The 27984-nt window shown below is 34.9% G+C and overlaps 2 protein-coding genes and 11 non-coding genes across 15 annotated transcripts; 6 read left to right on the forward strand and 7 right to left on the reverse strand.

Annotated features, from left to right (window-relative positions):
• Positions 1–593: 593 nt before the first annotated feature.
• Positions 594–27311, forward strand: mig-10 (Abnormal cell migration protein 10; the record flags this gene model as incomplete). 3 transcript variants are annotated; one of them, NM_001379826.1, is made up of 11 exons in its annotated part: positions 594–667; positions 3595–3844; positions 15523–15646; positions 21836–21931; positions 22056–22216; positions 23500–23664; positions 24631–24801; positions 24853–24937; positions 25341–26156; positions 26613–26759; positions 26807–27057. In NM_001379826.1, 11 exons carry the CDS (start codon positions 594–596, stop codon positions 27055–27057), a joined length of 2340 nt encoding a protein of 779 aa, NP_001367746.1. The 3 variants fall into 3 exon arrangements, with proteins under 3 accessions (NP_001367746.1, NP_001370647.1, NP_498821.2); NM_001382935.2 differs by lacking the exons at positions 594–667; positions 3595–3844 and having other exon boundaries at positions 26807–27308; NM_066420.6 differs by lacking the exons at positions 594–667; positions 3595–3844; positions 15523–15646 and adding an exon at positions 21678–21759 and having other exon boundaries at positions 26807–27311.
• F10E9.19 lies at positions 1131–1222 on the reverse strand. Its single transcript, NR_052506.1, has one exon. It is a non-coding gene; the product is annotated as an Unclassified non-coding RNA F10E9.19 (non-coding RNA).
• Positions 1925–2061, reverse strand: F10E9.17. Its single transcript, NR_052507.1, has one exon. It is a non-coding gene; the product is annotated as an Unclassified non-coding RNA F10E9.17 (non-coding RNA).
• Positions 9268–9408, forward strand: F10E9.16. Its single transcript, NR_052508.1, has one exon. It is a non-coding gene; the product is annotated as an Unclassified non-coding RNA F10E9.16 (non-coding RNA).
• Positions 9309–9404, forward strand: F10E9.23. Its single transcript, NR_101836.1, has one exon. It is a non-coding gene; the product is annotated as an Unclassified non-coding RNA F10E9.23 (non-coding RNA).
• F10E9.20 lies at positions 10294–10442 on the reverse strand. Its single transcript, NR_052509.1, has one exon. It is a non-coding gene; the product is annotated as an Unclassified non-coding RNA F10E9.20 (non-coding RNA).
• Positions 10781–10930, forward strand: F10E9.22. The gene has a single exon (NR_052510.1). It is a non-coding gene; the product is annotated as an Unclassified non-coding RNA F10E9.22 (non-coding RNA).
• On the reverse strand, positions 10815–10964 carry F10E9.21. Its single transcript, NR_052511.1, has one exon. It is a non-coding gene; the product is annotated as an Unclassified non-coding RNA F10E9.21 (non-coding RNA).
• F10E9.18 lies at positions 11176–11283 on the reverse strand. Its single transcript, NR_052512.1, has one exon. It is a non-coding gene; the product is annotated as an Unclassified non-coding RNA F10E9.18 (non-coding RNA).
• Positions 11782–11927, forward strand: F10E9.14. The gene has a single exon (NR_052513.1). It is a non-coding gene; the product is annotated as an Unclassified non-coding RNA F10E9.14 (non-coding RNA).
• Positions 12819–12878, forward strand: F10E9.15. The gene has a single exon (NR_052514.1). It is a non-coding gene; the product is annotated as an Unclassified non-coding RNA F10E9.15 (non-coding RNA).
• Positions 12819–12878, reverse strand: F10E9.13. The gene has a single exon (NR_052515.1). It is a non-coding gene; the product is annotated as an Unclassified non-coding RNA F10E9.13 (non-coding RNA).
• F10E9.7 (uncharacterized protein) lies at positions 27216–27841 on the reverse strand. The gene is made up of 2 exons (NM_001379828.3): positions 27667–27841; positions 27216–27614 (listed from the first exon to the last, which is right to left on the reverse strand). Exons 1-2 carry the CDS (start codon positions 27770–27772, stop codon positions 27325–27327), a joined length of 396 nt encoding a protein of 131 aa, NP_001367747.1. The 5' UTR covers positions 27773–27841; the 3' UTR covers positions 27216–27324.
• Between the last annotated feature and the right edge of the window lie 143 nt (positions 27842–27984).

The following is a 27984-nucleotide window of genomic DNA, read 5'->3' on the forward strand; positions in this document are numbered from 1 at the left end:
GTTCAAACATAGGAAAATACGGTATTTAGAGAGCGGAAATCTCAATTTTGTTTTTGTTATTGTTTTATTTGGATTAGCTTGACAAGTCGTGTTTTGAATTTTTTCTAGATTGCAAGGGTTCATAATTTTTTAACTTGAGAATAAAAAGATTGTTCTACATACAATACATATTTTTAAGACTAGAAAAAGTGGATTTATTGTGACAATAAACTAGAGAAATCTATGAAAAAAATTCAATAAAAGTCTGTTTCCTGCTGATTGAAAACTAGATATTCAGAATTTAGTATACAAATATTATTTGCGCAAGTTTGGGCAAATACTTTGGATATTTCTAAAAGTCGAAAAACGAGCAATTTTTGATGCTAGATTTTTTGATTTGACGAATTTTTTCAGTTTTTTTTCTTTAAAAAAGGTTTTTGACCCCTTAAAGTTTTCCTTTCCCTTCCAATTTTTTCCTTCTTTCTTATACGACTTCTCAAGTTTCAACTCTAAAACAAAGCTACATGTACATTTCCGGTAAACTTTGTGTCTCAGAAGATCCATTTTCTTTTTGTTACATTTATTCAAGATTGAATTCCAAAATTTCAGCCAATATGGACAGTTGCGAAGAGGAATGCGATCTGGAAGTTGACAGTGACGAAGAAGATCAACTTTTTGGTGAAAAGTGGTGAGTTCTTATTGTGGTAACCAAAGAAATGTCAGTGGTCCGTAAACACTTGACTCCCAAATGGTTTCTCGTAATTACCTTATGCACACTTTTCAAGTGTTTGCCGTTTGATCTTAGCCAATTTGAAACGTTTAGATGTTAAATGGAAAATGGGTAAAGTTTTTTATTTTATAGAAAAAAGGTTTGGAAAAAAATCGAGTCACTGAATAGTTTGAAGAACGGAAAAATAAAACTTTCCAAAAATCATAAAACATTTAGTGTTTCGAAAATTATAGTGTTTTTTTTGTTGGTATGTTTTGACAAAAGCTAAACCATCTTTATTGTAGTTTTGTAAAATGTTCACAAAGATGCGTTTTTTTTTCAAATTTGGCAGGCTATCTTTACATTCACATTTGGATAATTCAAATTTTTCTTATCGCTAACAAATTTTCCTATTTTTCCAATTATTCGTTTTTATAAAGCTTTGGTAGTATGTTGTGTCTATCTTTAGTGGTCATCAGTTGACCGGACCTTCACCCTCATCGAGCAAAAGATTGCTATCTCAACTTGCGTTTTTGTCTGTGACTCACAATTTCCTATAATCTCTAAGCTGGCATGTTCGTACGTCCTTTACGCCTATCTCGTGCATTCAGATAACTTGATTATATGTTCTATTTGTTGGTTTATTGGCGATGCTTCTGAATTGATTACTTTTTCTTGTCGTGTTTCGTAACACTAGTATTAGCAGTAGCTTCAGCCTAATTTCCAGTTAGGCCTTTTTTCCAATGACCTCATTTCCCGTATTCTATACACTTGATTAGTTTTCTTTGGTTACGGTCATTTATCATTCGCAGATGATTTAGTGACAATCCGGCAAAAGAAATAGAACGGAAGGCCATCCAGATGTGATTTTCTATGATCTTTTCTTGTTGGCTGTACGGTTTTCCTTGAAACCTACTGGATTTTCGTTCAGAATTTTTTGTTGGTTTTCCAAAAATATGACTTATAGCTTAGATCGGAATGTAACAAAACTTTTGAATGTGTGTTGAAGTGTTCAGAACTTTTTATTTCATGTAATTTCTCCAAAGAAACCGCAGCCTTTTTAAAAAATTATCTAAATTATTTGGTAGGATACTAGATTACTCAGCCTTACTCAGCCCTAGGAAAAATAATGTCTCCACAACGCAACTCTACTTCCCAAACGACAGACAAAACTCTTTTTTGTGCAATTTTTTCAAGATGTTCTAAAGTTATGAAGCAAAGTTAAGTTACGAATCAATATTATTCAGAAATGTTCCATTTGTGCTCTTTTTCATTTGTTGCAAAGCTCTGAACATACCAGAGCATTGATGAATAAATCATTCGCACTCTTCCTCGTCTCTTTCTGTTCATTTCAATCTGTGCGCGAGCATGTTTCATGGAACATGTGTATGAATTCAAAAGAGACACAGAGAAAAGGAACGACATTCTGAAACAATGGGTTGTCCGTTCTCTTGTCCATTCTTGTTTCTGTGTTGCACTCTATTTCTCTTTTCTTTCACTTTTCTGACTTTTATTGCTGCTCTTGGCCATGAAAGTGAAATTCTCTGAATTTTTAAAGATAGTTGCAAGTGTGGTCTAATTAAGTTTGAAAGTCGGGGAGGTCTAGGAAAAGGTAACCAAGATACTAAGTAAGTTGGAAGAAAAACGGAGAAAATTGGTGAATTTTTTTCAAGAATGACAAGAAAGAAAGAGCTACATAACTTCAAGTCCGCGAAACGATTATTTTTCAATAACCATTAGTAAAATTTCGCAATGGCGTCTAAAAGTTATGAAAGTTTGCCAAAATTGATATCATTTCTCCTGAATCTCTAAATAGATTTTTTAAAAATAATTTTGTACTGTGAAAAATAGAAAAAATAGAAAAAACAACAAAAATATACAAGTCATAGATTAAACATTAACCAGAAAATCATCTATCAAAAAGTTGAAAAAACTTTATATAGCTCACATGGATTTTCAATAACGTTTTCAAGCCCTCTCTACAAAAAACTATCAAAAAATTTCTAATTAACACCATCCAAACCCCAATTTGTTTATGAACTAACTAAAATCCTCGAAAATCCGGCAAATCCTCGTGGCTAGCCAGGTGTTCATCGGTCCGTGTTGTTGCCATGTGTGTTCCATTTCTGATGTTCATTCATCGTTTTTACCGGAGCGTGTCCTTTCCGTCAGTTTCGAATTGCTTCAAACCTTTCAGTTTTGAATCACCAGAAGAGAACAGCCTTGTCATGGTAGAGTATGTTCACTTTCTTGACCCCTTTGACTCTCTCTTTGTCCATCAAAATGCTGTCGTTCACTCTTTGTTTGGGAGCAATTCATCAAAAATGTTGGCAGATTGTTCCCTGTTCCTCTTTCTTTTCTTATGAAGTGCCATCTACTTTTCAATTCTAGAAACTTGAAATATTCTTTCAATTTTAAATGTGAATTCAAAATAGAGAAGTTGATTCAGAAAAGCCCTTTTTTCAATTTTTAAAAAACTTACATTCAATGTTTTGGTAATTTACGAAATGTTCCAAAAATATGGGCATTCTAAGTAATTTCGAGCATTGGTTCGTCCTCAGAATGTTGAAATAGAGCAATATATGCAAATAAAAAAAAAGGCAATTAAAGTATAAAAACTCATAGAAACAAAAATCTGCCACACTTGAAATTATGATAGGTGCAAACTAAGTTTTCACAACACAATTTGAATTAAAAATTCAGACAAGTTTTTTGAAAAGATTTACTATGATATTTGAGTTTTTCCCATTTGGAGAGGTTTCTAACAAAATTACTTTCTAAGAGAAACACAACAAATTTCTAAATTCCATTGATGTGTTCCATTTTTCAAATTGATCCACTTAAAGAATGCATTCTCGTTTATGTAAACATGAAAGCATTCCCAATAAATTCCATTCATTTTACAGCATTTCCCTGCTCTCAAGTCTTCTACCACTTTCCTCGTCCACACTTTTGAGCAACGCTATTAATTTGGAACTCGACGAAGTTGAACGGCCTCCTCCGTTGTTGAACGTGCTCGAAGAGCAACAGTTTCCGAAGGTTTGTGCTAATATTGAAGAGGAGAACGAGTTAGAAGCCGATACAGAAGAGGATATTGCTGAGACGGCAGATGACGAAGAATCTAAAGATCCTGTAGAAAAAACTGAAAATTTCGAGGTGAGTAGATTTGAACTTTTGAAGCTGGAGAGCAAACTTACTCTCACTTTTTCTAAAACCGCATAGTTCATCTCATAGAATATCAATATTAAAAGCCTTTTATTGAATGTTGTTTAAACACTGCTAACTTCAGAAGTAACAAACTTTTATAAAAATTGTTGATGTGCATTTTTTGAAATTAAAACTAAAATTTCAATTGGTCGTAGAATATTTTTCCATTCAAACCGGTTTTTAATATTTTAATTTGACTTTTTTTCTAAAAAATTCTCGGATTCTCAAAAATCTGATTTCCATTTTCCAATCTTTTGTGTAAATTTTTGTCACCTCTTATGCCATTTTCGTTGAAAAGTTGAAAAGCCATGAAGATGAAACCAGTTTCATTTTTCTGCCACTGATCTGAACTAACAGCAGGAAACATATCTATTGGTTGTTGTACATATTGTGTTTTATACAATGTGTATATACATTTCTATCTCTCACTTTTTACCACACATAGTACTTCGGACAGAAGTGAGAGAGCGACAGAGGGACAACTACCTTCTTTTCACATATCATTTACATAATAATTCAATTTTCCCTTCATCGAAGCTACTACTACTTCTCCTCTTTCCCACCACTGATATTCTACCGGCATCTGTTCATTTTCCCTCCTCCCTGTAATTTTTGTCGGCTTCTCCTTCTTCCTTCCAACCCGCCTTCCGCTTGAATGATTGTTTCTGAAGGGAGGTCCCGACCGATTGGGAAAAAGAAGGAAACAGGGGCTTCATTGAATATGTAAATGCTCAATTCTTCCGGGATTTCTTTAAAAACTGGTTTTTCTCTCCGCTAAGGTTTTTGTCGTCGCCTCTTTTTTGTTGCAATTTTGAGTATTCTAGTTGTTTTCTGTCGCTTTTGTTTGGTTTCAAAAAGCTGAGGTTTTTGAGACATTGTTTTTTTACCAGGAAAACAAACCGCTAATGTTTATATTACCAAAGTTTTGAAGGTATAAGTCGCCTTCAGTAGGCATGAGTTGCCATTCCCATAATGGTCCGATGTTAGTTGAAGTTTCATTTTGCATAGTTCTTTACTCTTCTGACCTACCGTAACCACCGTTTCATTCTTCTATGTCCTTCAAAAATCCCATAACATTTGTGTTCTAGCAGTTTCAAAAACAAACCAATTCTCTTCCATCTTGGTTTCTTTCACTTCTTCCAGTTTCATTCGCATTTCCGTTCCCGTCATCATCGTTCCGACCTTCATTTATTCTCCCCGCTTTCCTCATCTTTTTTCTTAATTTATTCTTTCTCTATCATAGATTCATTTTCCAAATGAATGTCTATCCTCCTCCCCTGCAGTTTTTCAATTTGTCGTGCACCTGTTGTGTTGCGTAACAGGAACTGTCTCTATGTGTGACATAGAGAACATCTGCTTGAACACTTCATCATTTCTATCCAGAAGATCCAAATTTCCCCATCAGTCTTGATAGAAACTGATTCCTATTTCCTGAATGTTAATTTTAGAATTCAAATCTGATTTTTGACGCCGCTCAACTCTTGTTACAAATAACAACTTATGAGCATGAATCCCATACAAATAAAATCTCTAATAAAGTCCCAATAACTCTCACTTTTCACCCATTATCAGAATGAATGCCGGTGCATCACAAAAGAAGTACAATATGCAAAAAATGGTTTATTGAGGGCGGAAAGTGCCTGAGCGCGCGCTCTTTTATGACCCCAAACCATCCGTTTTTGAACATTTTCTATCATTTTTGTTCGCTTTTCCGCCCCGGTGCGCTCAAGAAATATCGATTTGCAAGGGTTTTATCTTGTGAATGAGCTACATGGAAATCTCATTAAAAAATCTTTATGAAATTATTCAATCTCGAGTTCCCTAGGAAACTAATCAGATAAGAATCAGGAGCAAACGCTGTACAAAAGTTCTTAACTATTTCTCTAAATGTATTTTTTGCAAAAAAAAGTACAAGTAGCACCTGCCATGCACTTTTTTGGCTGACCTATTTATTTTTTCGATCTGGGTCTAAGTAGGCGGAGCTTGTTTTCAACTATCAACACCTGACAGATTTAGTTATTCTTCTTTTACCATATGAACCTCGTGCCTCGAACATCATCCTATTACGTTTCTGTTTAAACAGTACATTTGACTTTTTCAGTGTTCTCCTGAATTTAAAACTACTAGTTGGAGAACTGTAGCTTTTTCCACCCAAATTAGCCACTGCGACGATGCACACAACCGTACAAAAAACATAAGGCGAGATGTGGAGAACAAGGAAAAATAAACAAAAAACAAAACACCTTGTTCGTCTCGTTCTTTTTCGTCCGTCTTCAAAATAAAATGTACAAAATTTGGTGACAACCACTGTACAATTCTGATCAAAATTTGGATTGTTTTCTGTAAAATAAAAGAGAAAATGTTATTTTTTGTATAGATGGGGTTTTGAGACTAAATTTTTGAAAAACCTGGTTTACAGAAGAATCCTCCTAAAAATTCAAGATTCTCCCTCAAAAAATCAAAAACCAAACTATAAAACAACTGGTACCATTTGTCCATTTCTTTTGCTCTTTCCTTCTATTATCCTAAATGTTTAGCTCCTAATTGTTCACCAATCTGTTCGTCTCTTCCTCTCATACTAATTACCTCCAAAGAGTTGGAGATGCATACATAGTATATATAATAAGCTTATGAGGATACGCAGACACCAAAATTTTGTATACAATTCTTGGTCACATCCTCTTCTCGTGGGAAGCACACCTTTCAAAATTTCTCGATTTTTATGATATCTTTTTGTTCAATAGTTTGAAACACTGTTTTACAATTAACTACTGGGGCCTAAAAGGAAAAGTCAATAATAATTATTGAAGTACTACAAGAACCAAGATATGGGAGGGCTTATTATGGAATTTTTCTTGAGTGAACCCGCGTCTTTTTTTAAAATTAAAATTTAACCTTCTTGGCATTTTTAATTATTTAAACATATTCCACATTATTTTCTATCAAATAAAATAAAATTAAAATTAGCCTAAATCTATCAACAACATGTGTGTCCCACATCTTGATTTTTCATTTTTTGCCTGAAATGTTCTTGTACTTACATAGGTTTTTAAAATTTTCAAAAGCCTCTCCGAAAAATATTGAAAAATTAAGGCTGAAATTATAATTTTTGTTGATTTCAAAAAGTTTTTTACAAATTTTGCTTTCAGTGTAGAATTTTCAAAAAATTTAAACTTACAAAATCGAGTTGACTGCCTGCAGTTCTGAAACCTTTTTAAATATTTTACTATCATTATCGCTCTATAAATAAATTTATAATGCATCTCCTCCTCCTGACCGATTGATATTTCACGGTTTGTCGAGCTTTTTCAATATGATTCAACTTCCTCCCTCTCTTTCCTATTTCACCACTATAACCCATTCTCTCACCATCGGTCATATGGTTATTCATACGTACACAATTGTATGTTCAGCACCCAGCACTGCGTATCTAACTATTATGACCTTGTCTGCCTAAAAGGTTAGAGACACCCCCAGTACAATACTTTTTGAATGGATATGCTTCGCTTCCGGTCCTATCACTCATATTTTTTATGATGGGAAAGTTGTATTCATTGAATTAATTCTGGGTCTATTTTGGCTGTTTACTCAAATTTCCCTCTGATGCTGGATGCACTGATGCAAGCTACAGTCAGAATTCTGAAGAATTTGAAAAATTATTTGAAAAGTTCAAAGTGTCTTAGAGTCTCAAGTAATTTGAAGTGCATCCGTCAATTTCCTGAATGTGTGGTCAAAAGAAGAAGAGCATGAGCACAAAGACATTCCTCTCCTCTTCTATTCGTTTTTCTTTCTCTTTGTCTTCTTTCAATCCAAGCTTCATCATCACCCTCTTGGAATTTCTCATATTTTCTCTATCATGTGCACCAATCATTTGTTCTAACTTCGTTGTTGCATTTTTCGTAAAACATGCGCACGCCATCCCCATTTTCGCCTTCCCACCCAAAAATTTGTTTTCATCAATTTTTAAACACCCTCCTCTGTGTCCCATTTTCTTTTTGTTTTCTTTTTTCTTCTTGGGTGGGCACTAAACGTATATAGTCATTTACACATTTGTATGGGCTTTTTCCTTTTGTGAATTACCTTGTTTTGTTTAGAAAAAACGAAAGTACTGTACCCAGATATTTCAAATTTCCAACTCGAGATTCCTATACAACATTTAGATTCCTATACAACAATCAAAACTATTCATACTACCCATTTATATTTGAGAGCCAAATTTTAAATTTCATTAAAAGACCCAGGAAAACAAACCATTTAATTTTTTTAAAAATTATCAAAGGTTCCAAAAATCGCTGTCTTACGTTAGTTTTTTAATATTCGTTTAGTATTTTTTTTCCATCTTACAATAACAGGGAAAATTCAACATATGGCTGCAACTACGATTTTTAAAATGTGATTCTGCTTCATTTTCCCACCTGAAAAATAACTAAACACATGGAATTTTTGATCCAGCTCATCTAATTTTCATTTCCCATCCACTTCCCAAGTCAGTTGGTGATAAAAACAAAAGTTTGTGTATACACAAACCGAGAGAACCGAAATTAAGTGTTACAGCCAGCCAGTCGTCTGTGAGATTCAATGGGGATAAGTAAGTGACACGATGAGTAGTCGTTTGAATGTAAAACGAACAGTTGTGATCCACCAGTTGGTTCATTCTTTATGACATTTTGATATTGGGGCTCTTGGGGGATCGTTAGATCATAATTTGATGAAAGGGCATACTGCCTGGTACCATCTTTTGAGATTTTTTTAAATCTTTAATTAGTTTAAAACGAAAAAAGTTCAGTGTCCGGCACCGTTTTTTAAAGAATATTTTCAGAATCGAGTACAAGTTACATTGAAATGCACTTCAAATAAATGCCACTAGAGATCAAGCAGCTTCAGTTTTAGTTGTTTTTGTCAAGTTAAAATCTGAAGAAACTAGGCTTCAATCCCAATGAGGACAGACCATATGTTAACTGCTAACTCATCGCCTGTTGCTTTGAGCTTTTGCTCCTGATCTAGATCTAGATCTTGAGTTAGATCTCAAAGCAGGATTAGAATTTAGGATCTCATGTTAAATTTAGTGAGTGTTCCAGTTGAGATAAGAATGGGATGAAGTGTAAACCACCACCAATAATTCTTTCATTGGCACGGCGCCAGGAAGTGTTCGTTTTCTGTTTCGTCGTCTTCTCTCTCTTTCCATCAATCTCCGTCATGACTGGAGCACACACCACGATTCATCTGAGGCGATTGCGGGCGCCGATGAAACATCTTCCATCTTTTTTCTTCAGCTGCCGCCCTGCTCCTTCTTTTTCATTCGACATCGCCACCCTCTCTGATGCTTCTCCCCGTTAACCAAAACCCATTTGATATAGTGTGTAAGAGATGGGCACGCAGAGCACACAACACATACGCGGACCCAAAATGTTTCCGTTTCGCAGAGAGAAACGAAGAAGCGGGAAGATTGGCCGTTGGAATTCAACGAGACCTCTCTCTACCCAACTGGGTCGTTTTTTGTGTCCCTCTTGACCACATGTCTCACAAGAGCCCCCAAGAAAAAATATGAAGAAAGATTTTTTGCATCTGCACTTCCACCACAACACATTGTTGACCGCTTCACTCGTTTTGACACCAGTTTTTCAAATTTAAAGTTTCAAAAATTTCGGATTTTTTTCTCGGTTTTCCGCTTCATTTAACTTTTCCTCTCAACTTTGGTTGGATCTCAGATTAGTTTCGGTTTACACATCTAAAGTATTTGTCTGGAAAAATGTTTATCAAGTTTTGGAATTAATTTTCGAGCATTTTCTGATACAATTGAAAATCTGCAGCTCTTTTACGGGCTCGGGAGAATTTTTGTTTTCCGCAAAAGAATGAGCGTTTTTCTGATGTACAGTTCTAAATTAGTTTTTTTAAAACTATCAGCTTTCAAATATCTCTTTCTCCGATTGCCAATATTAATAAAAATGTATTTTCCATAGCCTCATGTGAAAATTGTCGCAATTTTCTAGTTTCTGAGCTTCACAAATTGTCACGCTCGCAAGTTTTCACTTGATATTTTGCTAAAATATTCGCGGTTTTTTGTTGCAAATTCACATATTTCAAAGGTGTGTCTTGACCACTCGAATACCTCGGAAATCCGCGAAAACTCTGCGGTAAGCGCAAAGAGCTCAAGACCGGAAGCATCTCTCCCGCGCGCTCTTGCGAGAACAAGAGAGATAAAATGATAAAAGAATTTGCCTGAATCTCTCAATATCTGTGCCAACTCTTTCCTTCCAATTGATTGATCATGTTCTCACTCTCATCATTCACACACATTCTCTAATTCTCTTCACTGATTGGAGGCATGCCAAGAAATCCACGAATTTCTCTCACACTTTCTCATTGAGCTTACGATTACTGTTGGAGGACTATTGTCTTCATAGAAAAATGCTTCCGGAGTGTGAGCATGATACCTGAGAGTATGAGACACAAAGTGCACCTTCGTTTTTTTCTTTGAAACTTGATATCTCACCAACCAGTGTGTGTACCTCCGTGAGAGGCGCCATTCTTTTGTAAATATGAGTGTCTTAGGTATGCGTGAGAATTTTTTATTTCTGGAAGATATAGTTATTGGTTGCAAGTTTTTATGCGTACGAGTAGTATTTTTTGATTATAAACTTGATATACTATTTCCATTCACTATTATATATAAGAGGCACAGTTATGAAAAAGATACAGTAGCCGCTTCCAATGAGTTGTAATTTAAAATAAAGCTAAATATTTTTCAGTAACTTAGTCTCTAATTTCTGTATGAAATGTCTAGCTACCTAAAATTTATTCAAAACTCAGCTTTACCGTGTTGGCATAAGCTCGCAAATGTGATAACTCAAACTTTTTTCAATTGTCAACCAAAAAAATAATTTTCTCATTGCCTTGAAATGGTATCACCCACACACACATTCTGTCGATTGTATGTATTTATGCCATAATCCAATTAACGAAGAGATGATGCGCGATAAGCTGTGGCGGTTTATGGGCCGCCTCTCGTAATAGGATTGTAGAAGAAGGAGAAGGAGGAAGAGGATCATCATTCATAGAAAATCATGATGATGATGATTTGCCATATGACCCGTACATTAGCTTGCTTCTCTCTTTTTTTATTTGGACTTTTTGGAGATTGTTTTCTCAACTATTTAATAAATCCGCAACTTCAAGTTTCTGTTTGAAACTCCAAGGAAAGTATTTTTTCTGGGAAAATCATAGCTTTATCAATTTTTAAATGCAAACTTGTACTTATTCAACATAGTTTTTTTGAGTTTTGAAACGATTAAAACTTTTATTTCAGTTGCTTTGATAATTCTACATGATACCACAGTTTGGTCCAAAAAGTTTTCTCATAACTCTTCAAGCTCCAAATTTTTGCACACTTCTTACACTTTCGAATATCTTCGAAGCCAACAATTTCATCCCTTTCCTTAAAAAAACTCATCAGTTGTTTCTAATTTATGATGTCTCAGAAAGGTAATCTCAAACTAATTAACCTCGAACTAAATCGTGTGATTTATGAGCTGGTAATTGATAGTATCTTCCATCTTATTCATTCATTTCTTTCTTTTGGGTGTGCCCTCATCTTATTCCCAAATAGCCCTTTTCATTCGCCCACCTAAAGCCATTCCTTCCCCTTTTTTTCCCATTTCAATCTGATCCGTTTGAATCTGGAAAACAGTATTTTTAATTTCTGTATTTCTTTTTCAAATATCATGATTATAAATCTCTTCGGTTTAAGCTGCCCTGGTATTTCTTAAATTATTTCCAATTTTTTATAGTTTTTTTACAAAAACTGTTGCAAAAACGTAAATCCCTCATTTCTATCCAACCTCCAGATGTTCTCTTTGCACTTTACACCAAGCATTTTTTGTTCATAAATTTATTATCGAGCTTCATCGTAAAATAAAGTGAGCTTATTCTCTCTCGATTAATTTAATATTCATATGGCTCCGATCCGAGCTCAATTGATGACGAATTGTGAAACATTACGAGGTGCGATACCAGGTACCACTTGGTACAACTGGCCTATACATTTTAAACATTTGAATTAGATGGTTTTTTTGTGGAACAAAAAGTTGGTGTAGTTCAACTTTTTTGGTCAGTTTTTGACAAGCAATCCATCATCATCATCTGCATAGAACTTCAAAAATGGGCGAATGTCAAACCACGGTAAGTTTTGTTAAAAGAAGAACATGTTTACTTCATTTTGAGGCTAAAAAGTTATACTAGGACTGGGACCTTCATTGTTGGCAGACAGTCATGTCTTCAGGCGTACGTGCCTGGTTACTGCCTATTTTGTTCTGGCATTTTGCAATGTAAATTTACGCATATTTTACTCACATATGTTTAGCAATTAGGTAGTTTTATATTGAAAAATTAAGAAACTAAACCTACATCTCTACAGTCAGTCATAAAAAACGTTCTACAATTTTTATGTTCCAATTAAAACAAATATTTTGTTTTTAAAGCTTATGAGTTCAAATTTTAAAAAATTTAACTTAATTTAGTTACTTGGCAAGCTTTACACTTTGTTCTCTGTTGAAGTAAACATTGAGCTGATCTGAAACATATATAGATCATAAAACAATCGTAAAATCCCTATAATTTCTAAACATTTCCATATGGATATTCCATTGCGTGTCTATCATTCCTTTGTGACTCATCTCAACTGCAATACGTCACGGAACACTTCCTATGTTCTTTAGAATCCGCCTCAACGGTTTCTTGTTGAGATTACTCATTCATGGGGTTCCATAGAGCAGCAGGCGGCACCTTGGCTCCAGCCTCTTACTCATTTTGCTCTTGTTTCTTGGTTGAGGTGAAATGGAAAACAGGCAGGTCTTTTCGTGTGTGCTTTTGGTATCTATGTCTCTTGAATCTTGGCACTATTCCATTTTCCAAACACAGCACTGTCTCTCACTTTTCCTTAAAAGTGATTGCATTTCAAATGCAAACAAAAAACTTTTGCCTTTCTATTCTTTTCTCCTTCGTTTCTTTTCTTTTTTCATTCCATTTTGATTTGTGCGTAGGCGTGTGATGATTCCCATCTAAAGAATGTGTATCATCATGTTCCATACCGCCCGTCATTAAAATCAAATCACCTGTTGATTATGCAAACAAATGTCCCAATTCGTTTGATATTTCTGCGTCTCTTGTGATTTCATGCATGTTCAACAGATCTTTATCTAATTTGAATATCACGAAATTTTCTATCATCTCAAACCTTTCCTCCCCGCCGCCGATATCTATCTCTCTTAAAAATTTAATATTAACATTATTATCAACATCATTATCCATTATCACTCTTCAATTTTACACGATGTTCACTTCATTCGCAAATATTCAAATAAACTTATGTTTGTCTCGAACATCGACGTCATTTTCAGAATTTTATGATTCAACTGGCCTTATCACTTATCACAGAAATATTCTTCCTACTGACACCGACAGGTTATCAGCAATTTTTATCTATTGATTTTGCAAACAAATTGAGGGTGGAATCAAATTTTAAACGTTTTGGTAACCTTCTAAGTTTTTGGTAAAGTTTATCATGTTAATTCGTGAGTTGATTTTTAATAAGAGTTGATACTTTTTAGTACAATTTTTATTCATAAGCACGGGTTCGGGTCCTAAGAATTGCTGCGTGCAAATTTTATCAGCTACAGTACCAGCCAAAAAATGTGAAAACCTATAGGTCTACAGAAACGCTGTGCAATCGGGCACGGTACACAAGTTTTGCTCATAACAGGGCCCTAGGCTCAGAACTTAGACAAAACCCTCAATTTTTAGCGAATAGTTGATAATATTAACATTGTAGGAGTGGCTTCTACATTTTAACGTAATTTTGACATGCGTAAATAACAACTACAAATCAAAACCGAGACCAAAACAAAATCATTCCACTTTTGTTGGTTTTTCTGTCTTCAATAAATATACACTTATTTTCGTAGCTTCTCCTACTTTTCTTTCGTGTTTTTTCTATTTTTTCTGAGCAAAAGAGAGACACGAACATTCACTTAATGAGAAATAAACTGAAGAAAAATATATTGTTTTTGGGACGTTATTCTCTCTTTGTATGTGTCTATGTAAATGAAATTGTACTAGTATATAGTAATAATAACATTGGGGGGGGGGGGGGGGGGGTCCAAAGAAACGTCGTGTCTATTTCCTAGATTGTTGCCAATTTTCCAAATGCTCCACTCTTCTCCTCATTTCAAGTTCTTTCATTTTTCCTAGTGCATGGGTTCACATTTTCCTGTGGAGCTCTTAAAATATTCTAAAAATTTCACTTTTGGCACTAATATTCAAATAACAATTTCACTGAATCCAGCAAAATTCAAGAAGCTGTAAGAGTACTTAAGAAAACCTCGTTTCTCCGCCTTTTTCAAACAAATCAGCATCTTTTCGCCTTTTCACAGCAACACATTTACGCGGGAAAATGTGTCGAAACGAAAACGAAAAGAAACATATTGTTTTTTTCTTGTCTCTTTCTTCTCCTATCTTGCCGATAGAACGTCAGTCGTCTTTTCTCAGCCGTTCGGTTTCTCGAAAATGTTGTTAGAGGAGTATAGTACTAGTTTATTGTACTAGTTCCTCTTTGGAAGGCGTTGAAAATTCATGCGATGACGTCTAGATTTAGTTTGAAAATATTTAAATGTTAGTTCTAGAACAAATCGTTCAATTTTACCGGATCAATTTGAATTTGGAAAGTCAACTTTCAGATCAAATGGTGCTAGTAGCTGTCTCGGAATTTGAATTTCGAATTTTGCTTTATTGAATGTTTTTAAAATTTTTGAAACAGTTTTGGCTTTAAATTGTCTATTAGAATTTAAAAAAACGGCCTTTACGTCTAAAAAATGAAATATCAATTGCAGTAACCCAACTCCAATTTCCTCTTTCGAATCCTCAGATTTTTTTTTCAATAGGATCTTATTTCTTATGTTTCAACAATCTAAGGTATCACCGAGAACATGATCGGATCAAAAATTGTTTGATTGATCACGTTGCGCCGTTCCTCCTCTTATCATTTTCCTTGTCATCCAGTTGTCATTTCCGCGGTCTCCGGAAGAATCCATTTACCAGAGAAAGAGAGAGAAAGTGAGAGAAACAAATAACGGCTTGCGCAATCCTTCCGTGAATGTTTGAGTTTGGGTGGAAGAGCTTCCGCGCGGAGATGAGCACACAAAAGTACTCAACAGCGTACGTAGACAGAGACTGTTTTATGTTTTACACTACTACTCTACCACTCAATTATTACCTTGTTCATAACTAATTCTCAAAGGTGCCAATTGATGAGACTGTTCAGAAAAACACGATGTTTATGAAAGTGAACATTATATTTTTAGAAAATGATTGCTCCAAACTTTTTAGCATTTAGCTTGTTCAACAAAAATGTATTGATATTTCAGGGAAATGCTCAATTTTATGAACTTGTTACCAGCAAGCTCTAGTTTTCTTCCAATACGCCTCCTCTCTTTATGTTCTCCTAGTTGTTCATAACTAATCAAGTACCCATACCATAATACAAATTGTTTAAGGACCCTCTTGACCTGATGTTCATTTGTCTCCACTTTCTCCTCTGATTTGTGCTCTTTTATGCAAATTATTATTATTTTCAGCCGTCTGTCACCATGGACACTTACGACTTCCCGGATCCTTATCCGGTGCAGATTCGAGCCAGACCACAGGTTCCACCGAAACCACCAATCGACACTGTTAGATATAGTATGAATAATATTAAAGGTTAGTTTAATTTTATTATTGAAAACTTTATACAATGTTAATTTTTGGAAAGTTAGTAGGCAAATTATAAAAAAAACCTGATTGAATCTTTAAAAATTATTTTAAAAAATTTGAATAAATTATGATAACATTCCAGACATTTTCAATAACCATAAAAATTTTAATTGTATAAAAATTTCACTCCAGTTTGGAAATCTTAATAAACTGTCTGCAAACTTTCTCAAAATTTTGTCTTATTGTTTCACAAACAAATGTCTCAAATCTTGCTTGAAATCGGTCCGAAACACCCGCGTTATCCTTCCTGGTAATGGGATTTCAATGTGTTTGTTAGGAATGTACAGTAGTCAATTTTCTTCAAAGGGCGGCTTTTTGTTAAAAGTCAGGGTGTTCCATAGAGACACAGACACTGTATAATGGCGGACTATAATGTGCGAAATGGTGTATTGCCGACGACACCATCTACAACTGTGAAGGTTGTTCCGGATTTCTCATAGACAGATTGTTGTGACCTTAGACCATTTTTTATGACCTAGGATTTAGAATAGAATTGTCATAGAAAACTAATCTATGAAATTTTGGTTTTAAAAGAGGATTCCTATAGTTCTCACTTTCAAAGTTTGGTCATTCAAGAAGAATTTAAACCTTTTTTGTCAACTCAAACTCAAAACGGGATAGAAGAATTTTTCTATAATACATTTGTGCCAGGGTACTTGAAAATCTGTAAAACTACCATATTTGATAATCAGCGTTTTTGATCAAATACTGCTATAGAAGCATATAAAAATATTAGTTTCATTCTTTTCAAAATTAGTTTGGAACTTTCTAAAAGAGCTGAAAGTTGTTATTTGCCAAAAAAAATTGCTCTCGAAAATTTGTCTACAAATCACAATTTTTGGCAGTTTTCCAGAATCTTACGGAAGTTTTCAATAAAAAATTATTTTTATTTTTCAATTAAACGACATGCCGAAGTGGACAGTTTTGTGGATTTTCCGCGCACTTACAAAGCAAGTTACGTCTAGGCTCAGTTCAGATCAATTTTTGCTCAGGCCAAATTCCAAACCCAAAATGTCTCCACCTATTTCTCCGCAAACCTATCTATTCCAATTTCATTTCGATATATTCCCCCTTGTTGACAGCTGTCCTTTTTCATTCCTTTACCTTCTTATTCTCTTCTTCTGTTTTTTCTTGGTATTCACTTTTTACCCTCCAAATTCAATTCTCTTTGACCTAGATCATACTAACAGAGCACCTGTTCCTATATTCCCCGAAACAAAATTTATAGACGTCCCCCTTAATCAAAACGCGCCGACGACTTTAGCTATAAAAAGTGACAAATTATTATTGCAATCGTGTGGCACGAATGTGAGCTTTTGGTGCACGTTGAGTGAAAACTAGGACTCTAGAAAACACTTTCCATTTCACTCTGTTTTCACCTAATTCTAGTTTCTTTGATAGATTACTTGTTATGCTACTGAGAAAAAAATATAGAAAATGGAAATGTGTTTCCGTGTTTTTGAAAACCTGGTAGTGTTTCTTGTGTTGGATTAAGCTTGACTGGATGCTGAGTTTACCTGAAACATATAATCTAAATAATACCAAAAATCAGTTATTTGTTTTTCTATACTTGAATTAGGATTGAACATTTTCTTGAAGTGAAAAATCACCAGTGCCCAATTTTGAATTTTTCAGGCAAAGCATAGGTAAATGCATAGGTAAAAAAAAAGCCAAATTTGTTTGAACATCTAGCTTTTTGAAACGTTTTAAAACTTTAAATTTTGAAACTCGTAGGTTGAACTGTTATTTTTCAAAAAAATTAAAAACTTGTTTGGAATTTTTCATTATGACAATCGGCCTCTCCTGCTCAAATTATTTAAAGCTTTGAGCTTTGGATTATTTTAAATTTAAAAAAAAAAATCCAAAAGAAAACGGTTACTTGTGATCCGTGTGATCCCTTTTGTTTGATCCATTTTGACTAATGTCATTTGATTTCTTTTCTTATTCCCCCATTTTCGTCCACTTTTCGTTCCATTCCGATTCATTTCCAATTTAACTCCTCGTCGGTTTCTTCCTATTTTCCGTAGTGGTCATGCCAAAAGATTTCCGAATAGTTCTTCTCACACTATCCTGTTTCTTTACCTGATATGCAAATATATATAGGATTGAATGGACATTCCGAAATTTCGGAAAATAGTTGAGAATGGAACAATTGGAAAAACATGCAAAAAAAGTCAGCGAGAAAAATCTCTCGCTCTTTTTCACTTTTGATCTATTTTTCTCGGCGCGTCGGTGTGATTTATGAGAATTGGATTCTGAGTAGTAGAATAGTGCGAAACGAGCAAGAAAAAAGAACGAAAAGAAGAGAATGAGGAGCTTTACGAATTTACGAACTCATACTATACTAGCGATTTTTAATTTGTTTAAAATAGGTTTTTTGGGTCAAGTTTTTAACTTATTCGTTGATCTATGAAATATAGAGAAAACATTCTGAAATCATTTTCTATATCTAAATTTTAGGTCAACAATTTTTTCATAATATCATCTGAATAGCAGAGTCTGAATTGGTCACTGTAACGTAAGCGATAACCGCGAGAGCTTTCATCCCTTTACTCTACAAAAACACAAAAAACTTTCGAAATCCCAACTCCCATCCTGACTAAACTCCGTTCCCATCCTCATCTTTAGACTTCTTAATCCCTCTCTTAGTTGCCCTCTTCTTTCTTCTCCAATTTAGCTCCATTTTTAGTTTCATTTTCACGAAGTTCGTCTCAATTTCACTATATATGGTTGAACCCCCCGATTCTTCTTCAAAAGTGTCATATTCATCATAACTTTGCTTAGTATTATCTCGGGTTGTTGGCGCTCCCAAATTTGTCTTTCACTCACACTCTCTTTGAATTCCTGTACAGCTTAGGATGGGAAGCTTCAACAAACAAGGCACGTTGTTCTCGAACCTTATGTGTTGTACACGTGTATATGTGTGTTGACATAACTGTTGGCCGGAAACAATAGACTTTTCAAACTCTTGACATCTTTTATGGTATTCTCATTTCAAATTAGAAATTAATATTTCATTTAGATTTTGCAAAAAATAACCGAATCCAGACTTTAACCCAAGTGTAATAAAATCAAAACTGTCTTGGAATAAGTGTAGCAATTTCAATTATATTTTGGGAAATGCTGGAACTTGCCACAAAAATTATTCTTTATATGGAATTATATTGATAAGTAAGAATTGATTTTTCTGTCGGTAAAATTCCCGTAATCTTTTTATGCTCTGTTTGTTCCTTATCTATTCTATCTTTGCGAAATACTGTATTTTTTCGGATTACGTATTTTGATCAACCTACTCGGTCTTTGCGGCAACTTTTAAGCGATCAAATCCTAGGAAATAAATCTTCTGTTTTTATTCGAATCGTCGTCACAAACAACACTTCCCTGACTTATCTGTTACCTAATAAATCACTACAAAAAACCCGATGATTCATTTGATCAAGTAATTTCTATTTCCGATCAGTACCATTCCCATTAGGAACACTCTCAATTCGTATCAAAAGGTGACAGAAAGTGGTTGTAAATCTAATGTATGCTGGTCATTTGTCGCCTCTTCTTTTTTTTTAAAGGTGCCGATCCGGCCTCATTCTCTCCTATATCTCTCTTTTTTCTCTGGTTCATCAGGTCAAAAGTTCTCGAGTACTAATCCCAAGGCACTTTTGTTCCCAAAAACTTTTAAACATTGTCTCTGAATATAAACTAAAACCTAGGCCTTTTTATAATTTTAAATTGCATCTTTAAAAATTGCAACCCAAAATTTTTAAATAGTTAAGATATTATTTAGACTTAAAAATTAATCCGATTTCGAAACGTATGTCTTGGTATTTTGTTACTTTTCAGAACATTATCAGCTAAAAAAATATTTCAATTTCCGTTGTCCTAAGTTGACGGCTTATTTCTTGGTATTCTTAAGTTTCACCAAAAATGTCAACGTACCCATTACTGTTTTGCCACATGCTCCAAAACTGTACCCATTACGTTATTACCTAATCAGACCGCCAATCATCAGTGTAATACCTCATTAATACTGCTAATCTATAATATAATCAAATACAAATGCATCTGTTAAGAAACCGATTCATCACTTTTTTCCTTCTTCTTTTTTGCCTCAACCCAAACGCAATGATCCCGTGTTACGCAAGCTGTCCTTCCTAGCATCGTTTCCGGCCTTCTTCTTTTTCTTTCCTTTGCTTTATTCTGAATTCTGATGGCAGCTGGCGGTGTTCAGTCCTACCTTCTGCCACGTCATCGCCTTGGTGTACCTATCATTTGTTGCGTAACCGCTTAGAGGTCAGGTATGAGCAATTGAGCCTGACAAATTGTTTCCACTAGGTGAAATAGTCAAGTGTGTGCTTGATCATGAGAACATACATTTGTCGTTGATACATTTCATAGCTCAACGGTAACAAAAAATCAGTTTTCAGTACAAATTAATCGAACACTTTCAAAAATCAAATATTTAATTGCATTTCGTGTTAGTTGATAGGTGAGAGTTGATTGTTAAATTGATAATTCTCTTGTTATCTATTGATTTTTACGATTCTTGGGCTCGGGTCATCGGTTTTCAAGCAAACAGTATTGAGTTTATTGCTTTTTAGGTCAGAAGATTATGTAAATTTTTCTGGCATTGGCTCTAGTCTCTGAAATTTCAAAACTGACTTTTTTTTGTTTCTAAGTAAAGACTTTTGCGGTAGGTAGGCAAGCCTTACATTTGCGCCTACCACATGCCCAGTATGAAGTCTTGTGCTTGGTACAACATAGATTTTTTTAATTGGCATTTTTCTTGAAAATTTAGTAAATTTTGAAAATATTATTACAATTTTGTTGAAAACGGCGGATAACGTTTTGGCAATATCAAAGCTCAAAAAAAAATCAACAAAATTTTGAAAAATAAATTTTTACTGAAAACAGAAGCCTGATCTGGAAATATGATTAATTAGCTTCTTTTAATGACGTGGACGTTCTATCTACAATCTGTCGCAATTCGACCTCATCTATATCGCTTCTGTCCGCCTACTTTTGTGGGCTCTTCCTGCTCTCCCTCTGTCACTCTATTTCTCTCATCGGTCAGCTGTGCACCTGTCTATTATTTGTGTGTCCCCTCCTCTTCCATCATCTCTTACCACTACTTTTCTCTGTTATTCTTCTCAGCTTAATGAGGTTTTCAAATGATGCACAGAGATTAACTTTGTTTTCATTCAAAACCAGTAATTATTGTTATTTTTTCAATACACACCACTCAAAATAATATAGTTATTGGTAAAGTATTCTAGACTCATAGCCATTTTAGGCATCGTAAATATAAGTTACCAGCCGTGGACCGCACCTCCGGCGCGGCCCACGACTTCTGGGGCTGAAAACTAATTTTTCTGAAACTACCGTAATCATACAGTACTCCTACCGTATCACTATTATACCACTACAGTACCCCGACTATGTCCCTTTTTGATAATAATTGACATGCTTTTTGATAAATTGACATTCTTTTTGATAATAATTGACATGTAAATTAGGCAAAGTATAATTTAAAATTAAATATCTATGTTCTAGTTTCTAGTCAATTTGTACAAAAAAAAATATAGTTTTTAGGCACTACTTCTATTTATTTTTTTTCAAAAATAGAAATCCCCTCCTTGTCCAATATACATAATATTTATCACCTGATAACGTTAATGATATTAGTGCCTTGCGTATGTATTATTTGCGTCCTATTGATAATATGATAAGAATTGACGCAAAAACACATAAAATAATAACGAAAAATTGAAAAATCACGGCTAATTTTATGGGTTTCCTTATAATTCTCCAGTTTCTCTCCCTATTTTCTTCCGATGAAAAAATTTTGAAAATTGGAAACAAATTTCGTATCAAATTTCTCTCCATCAATATATGCTTTCTTCTGTTTTATTGTATACACTTCTTCTTTTCACACCTCTTTTTTAAAGACTTGATAAGAAATTTTAAAAAACTTTAAAACTTGAAGCGCACACTCACATCTAAAATGTATCACGATCGACGGCGGACCGGTTTCAGGCAATATGAGACGTATATGAAACAGAAACGTATGAACAATTTTAATATAATAATTATTATATTCAAAGAGTATTATCCTATGATAATAATTGTTTGAATTTTCAGAATCCGCAGATTGGCAGTTGGATGAACTTCTTGAAGAATTGGAAGCTCTTGAAACTCAACTCAACTCTAGTAATGGTGGAGATCAACTTTTACTTGGTAATTTTTATGTTTTGGAATTTTTTTGAACTTCCAACAATTTTATTTAAATTTAAAAATGTGAAACACCAGAAAACCTACGAGATGGCAATTTTTACAAAATTTCAAACTCTAAATTTTTCAGGAGTGTCCGGGATTCCAGCTTCTTCTAGCCGGGAAAATGTGAAGTCAATATCCACACTGCCACCTCCACCACCGGCTCTTTCTTATCACCAAACTCCACAACAACCTCAACTTTTACATCATCACAATAATCATTTGGGTTATCAGAATGGTATTCATCAGGTTTGTGATTTTTTGTTGAAAATTTTGAAAAAATAGTATAAGTGATATATAACGTTTCCTAGTTTTGAAATTTTGGCATCTATTTTTTCAAATTTTAAAGAATGCTCATAACCATAGAAAATGAATTCTTCCAATTTGTTTATACTTGAATCAACATCCTGTTCTTCTGTTCCTCTGAACAGCAGACCTCAGCCCCATCTTTGTATAAAGTGAATACGAACGCCTTTTGCTCACAATCCCCCTCTCCTTTTGCACAAGAAATTTGATTTGTCTTCTGTGGCGAGACTCTGCTTTCCTTCCTGAGCTCCAACTGGTTGCTCTCTCTCTCTTTCTCGAAATTTGATACAAGTCGTCATGATGCTCTCTGATGATGTTGATGATCATGTACAAGAGAGGATTCTTTGTGTACATTTGTGCATATGGTTGGATTGTGAGAAGAAACAGAGAGGATCGGAGGATCATGAATAGAAAACACATGGCATTGCAAAAAGGACAGCATTTATTGTTTGGGATAAGAGGAAAAAGAAGTGACATATTGCATTGAAAGAATAGAAAGGAAATTGATATCCGGACAGAGAGGGGGTACTGTGTCATAAAATAGGTCACACCTAGAACCATTCAATTTGAAATTGTTTAAGATTTTTGTGATATCACGTTGAGATTCACATTTACCCACATACCTTATACTTTATCCGAAAATTTCATCTGATCCAAATGAGCAGACACCTATATCGGAACCATGTACATAAGCTATTTGAGCAAGGGTTGAGCCTCACACCATGTTTATTTACTCAGAAGGAATAAGGGTCACAAAAAGGTCACCACCCTCCTATTCTCATGGCATATAAAGCACTGGTGAAAAGGGTAAGGGAACGAGCAGCAAAATGTTGAATGAGACCTAGAGCATATAGGTTACAGGTATGGGAACAATAGGGTACTGACATTTTAGTGCATTTTGGAACATGTATGGGCTTTTGGAACACAGCTTTTATAACTACAGCACCGGAATTTCTCAGCATTTTGCTTTAAACCTGAAATTGATTCAAGGATCGATAAAGCTTGGACAAAACGTGGTTAAGATTGCAACCAAGTTTAATCTGAGGCAGTCCTAATTTGCCAGCTTCTGAACCAAGTTGTCAGTTGGCAATATTCTTAATGGTAACCATACATGAACTGCCAAACGAGGTGAAAATAATGAAAAATGCTTTAAAAATACTTTTGATAAGCACCTTGAGAAAATTTGAAATATTATGTTTCCAAAACTTTATAATCTTCAATTTCAGATAACCTCCATCAACTCAGCTGCTTCATCATGCTCTTCTCCAGACGGTGATTCTGCATTTGGTGACTCAAGTTCAACTGAATCCTCCAATAACAGATGCCGTAATTCGGCATTCTCATCGAACGACTCGTGCCGCGACTCGCTGAACACTCCGAGCCCCACTCAGGTCAGATTTCGAATAGTATTACACACACTCTTGTGAAGATACTTGTAACTGATGAGAGCAACGACGGATGAATACACAAAACAAGTTGTAGTAGTTGACCCACCGATGTTCTCTCATTAGTTAGTGATTGATGAGTGGTTAAGGGGCACAAAACAGGTGATTAGCGAGGTTGACAAGAGAGTGAAGAACAGTTTACAGAACTTCTAAAAATCAATTTTGATATAATTAAACTCCCTACCGTGGTTTTGATCAAATTAACATCGGCACAAGAGTTGTGCGGCAAATCTTCAAACCTTTCCATTTCGGTTCGATATTCCAAAATAACAAAAGATTTTGTTCAAATGCTCGAAAAGGTTATGCAATTTTTTAGCTGGAAGTTTTGCTCTTACACTAAGAATAATCTTTGTAAAGTAGGTTTTGCCAAATTCCATTCAGTTTTCAGGCCCTGTTCAAAATTTAAAATCAAGCAATACCATATTTATTTTTGTACATAATTCCCCATTTTACCATACCGAAATTTGCAGACGCATGTCCCTGATCGCTACGCCTTTTTTCTGGAACTAGTAAAAACCAAAACAAATATCTTTTGGAATGTGTCACAAACGAACCTATATCACAGACAGATTCTTATTCCACCTCACTGCCGTTGAGCTTTCTCCTTTTCCTCATCAAATAGTGCGGCACGTCTTGAAGGTGTCTAATTCTCTTGTTCTCCCATATTATTTCCCTTGAACGCGCGAATGTTACATCGACAATTGCAGTGTTCAATTAATAATGGACAGGTTAACTCCACCCACAATAGGCGGCTTAAGTGTTTGATGTCTTTGAAGGTAATAGAAACAAAGTTACTCGCAATCAAGAATGAATGTAGATAGTTAGATGAAAACATAACAGTTGAGCGATTTTTTGAGCAGCAGGGAGAATCCACGAAACATATGGCATTTGACCTCACATTACTCATTACAGGTCTCACCAAGAAATGGAGAATTAAATGCAGAAGAAGCAAAAGCTCAGAAGATTCGTCAGGCTCTTGAGAAGATGAAGGAGGCCAAGGTGACCAAGATTTTTGTGAAATTTTTTGTGGAAGACGGAGAAGCACTTCAGTTGCTTATTGATGAACGATGGACTGTTGCAGACGTAAGCGGATTTTTGAAAATATAAAAGAAACTTTAATATGTTGGTTTTCAGACTCTGAAACAGTTGGCTGAGAAGAATCATATTGCATTAATGGAAGACCATTGTATTGTGGAGGAATACCCCGAACTTTATATAAGTATGTTATGATTCATGTTTTACTTTCTGAGTTTTGTCTCAAAAATTAATATAAGCTTCCATGTGCGTGATACATGCCTACCTACACGCTGGCAAATACTTTTCCTGAAAGCGCCCTGCAAATCTAATTTTACACACTTAATAACCTCATTGTTTGGTAATATGACGTCACTCATGGTACTTCACAGGAATTTAACCCTAACATGATTGTGACGTCATATTTCCAAAAATCAGGCTTACCATGTGCTTGAGATATCAATCTAGATGGTTCACTGATAACTAATTGATCTACTTTGTCAACAACAAAATTGCAACCCTTCCCAAATTCTAATTTTTTCACGGCTAGAGAGGCATAAAAATATAAAAAACTTTAGTGGAAGATCTAATGGAAAATTTAATTTTAGAACGAGTGTACGAAGATCACGAGAAGGTTGTTGAGAATATCCAAATGTGGGTTCAAGATTCACCGAACAAGCTTTATTTCATGCGTCGCCCGGACAAGTACGCCTTCATCTCTCGTCCTGAACTCTACCTCCTCACTCCAAAAACTTCTGATCACATGGAAATTCCGTCTGGAGATCAATGGACAATCGATGTGAAACAAAAGTTTGTCAGTGAATATTTCCACCGTGAACCAGTAGTACCACCAGAGATGGAAGGATTTTTATATTTGAAATCAGATGGAAGAAAATCATGGAAAAAACATTATTTCGTGTTAAGACCAAGTGGTTTGTATTATGCACCAAAGAGTAAGAAACCAACAACAAAAGATTTGACATGTCTGATGAATTTACACTCGAATCAAGTTTATACTGGAATCGGATGGGAGAAGAAATACAAATCACCGACTCCTTGGTGTATTTCAATAAAATTGACTGCATTGCAAATGAAGAGAAGTCAATTTATTAAATATATTTGTGCTGAGGATGAGATGACATTCAAGAAATGGCTTGTTGCACTTAGAATAGCTAAGAATGGAGCAGAACTTCTTGAGAACTACGAAAGAGCTTGCCAAATAAGAAGAGAAACTCTTGGACCAGCATCAAGTATGTCTGCTGCTTCATCTTCAACTGCTATTTCTGAAGTTCCACATAGTTTGAGTCATCATCAGCGTACACCTTCTGTTGCTTCATCAATTCAATTGAGTTCTCATATGATGAATAATCCAACGCATCCTTTATCAGTGAATGTCAGGAATCAGTCACCAGCTTCTTTTTCAGGTAAGAATATTTAACTACCGTATTTCTTCTATTAATATGGCCTCCCTATTAGACTTGCACTCCCTATTAGTGTTGCACTCCCTAATAGTCTTGCGTCTACTTTTTTTGGTACAAACCTACCTCACTAATTTTGAGATTTTTACAACATTTTTTGCCTACTTTGCAACAAATTTTTGGTAAAATTTCTATGGAATTGAAGTTATTGTACCTTTTTGTTGCAATTGCAATCAAAATTTCTGAATTTTTACATAAGATACGAGTTTTTTCAGAAAAAAATAGTAAGCTCAAAGTCAGAAAAATGTTCTGAAAATTAGTATTGCACTCCCTAATAGTCTTGCACTCCCTATTAGTATTGCAAGCGGGAAGACCATCGAAAAATAGTATTGCAGCCATATTAATAGAAGAAATACGGTATTTTTTTGGAAATCCTCAAATTTCAATTTGATATAATTTCAGTAAACTCTTGCCAACAATCTCATCCATCTCGAACGTCAGCGAAATTAGAGATTCAATACGATGAGCAACCGACTGGAACAATCAAAAGAGCACCTCTAGATGTGCTCCGTCGAGTATCAAGAGCTTCCACCTCGTCCCCAACGATTCGTAAGTTGTTTTTTATTTAGAATTTCCCCCATAAAATATTATTTCAGCCCAAGAAGAATCGGATTCGGACGAAGAGTTTCCAGCGCCACCTCCAGTTGCCTCTGTGATGAGAATGCCGCCACCAGTGACTCCACCAAAGCCTTGTACTCCATTAACTTCTAAGAAAGCACCTCCACCGCCTCCGAAGAGATCTGACACAACAAAATTGCAATCAGCTTCACCTATGGCCCCGGCGAAAAATGATTTGGAAGCTGCGTTGGCGAGAAGGCGTGAGAAAATGGCAACCATGGAGTGTTAGACAACATTTAGAATACTGGATATTTCATACTCTTTCAAAAATTCTTGTTATTACCGGTGTGCTGGAACCTGAACCTGAAAATTCTTTACATGAACAATTTTTTGTAACTCTCTTTACTACAAACTTCCACCCACCAACTCACATCGCCTTGACACACTTTTACAGAGAAATGCCTTTATTTATTACACTGATAATGTCATGTTATTCTTGAAAATGTTTTTTGTTTGAAAATTAATAAAAAAAATTTGAGCATTGCATTTTTGAAAGTCAATTGTTAAAGTTGATAGAAATCGTTCGAGTTGGGGTATACTTTTCACATTGAATCGAACTGGCTTCAAGCATCTCGAGAATTTTTAATTCTTTTGTTGTTGTCGGCGAGTTCCAGTGCCAAATTTTCGATATTTTCAAATTCAAAATCTTCTCCAAACAGTGACTACAATCGGGAAAACTTGAGGTGTATATGATACAATCCATTCCGTTGTGGGATTTATTTTCCAATTTTTGAAGTGCAACTGATATTCCACAGTTGCATACATTGGAATTTGACGGAAGAAGCTCTGCAATAACATGAATTAATATTATTTAAACATTTTTATAATTCTACAGTACCTCCTGCGTATCCAGACACAATTTGGTAGTGTTCTTGATCTACGATGTAGCATCCATCGGGTCGTTTTACTGTACTCATTTCACTCAGCATTCTTGCCATATACATGTGATGTTGATGCCATGTTATATAATCGAGTCGTTTACCGGTTGGACCGAGGTTTGATTCCAAATTGGCCTGTAAATTTGAAGAAAAATTTGAATTTGAAATTTGAAGAATTAGAATCAGATCGATAATGTCTTGAAATTCATTTAGGGAACGATTTTTGTTTTTTGATTATGTGTTCAAATATTGATTGAATTTTTCAAAATAATATCTAT

The sequence above is a fragment of the Caenorhabditis elegans genome, chromosome III (assembly GCF_000002985.6).
Source record: "Caenorhabditis elegans chromosome III".
Taxonomy (NCBI): Eukaryota; Metazoa; Nematoda; class Chromadorea; order Rhabditida; family Rhabditidae; genus Caenorhabditis; species Caenorhabditis elegans.

What these genes read in the sequence shown, in the direction of transcription:
- F10E9.7 (NM_001379828.3), bottom strand. Translation starts at nt 27,772, where the DNA reads ATGTATATGGCAAGAATGCTGAGTGAAATGAGTACAGTAAAACGACCC. An exon ending in TGTGTCTGGATACGCAGGAG is followed by an intron (nt 27,615 to 27,666) that starts GTACTGTAGAAT and finishes ATGTTATTGCAG; the next exon opens with AGCTTCTTCCGTCAAATTCC.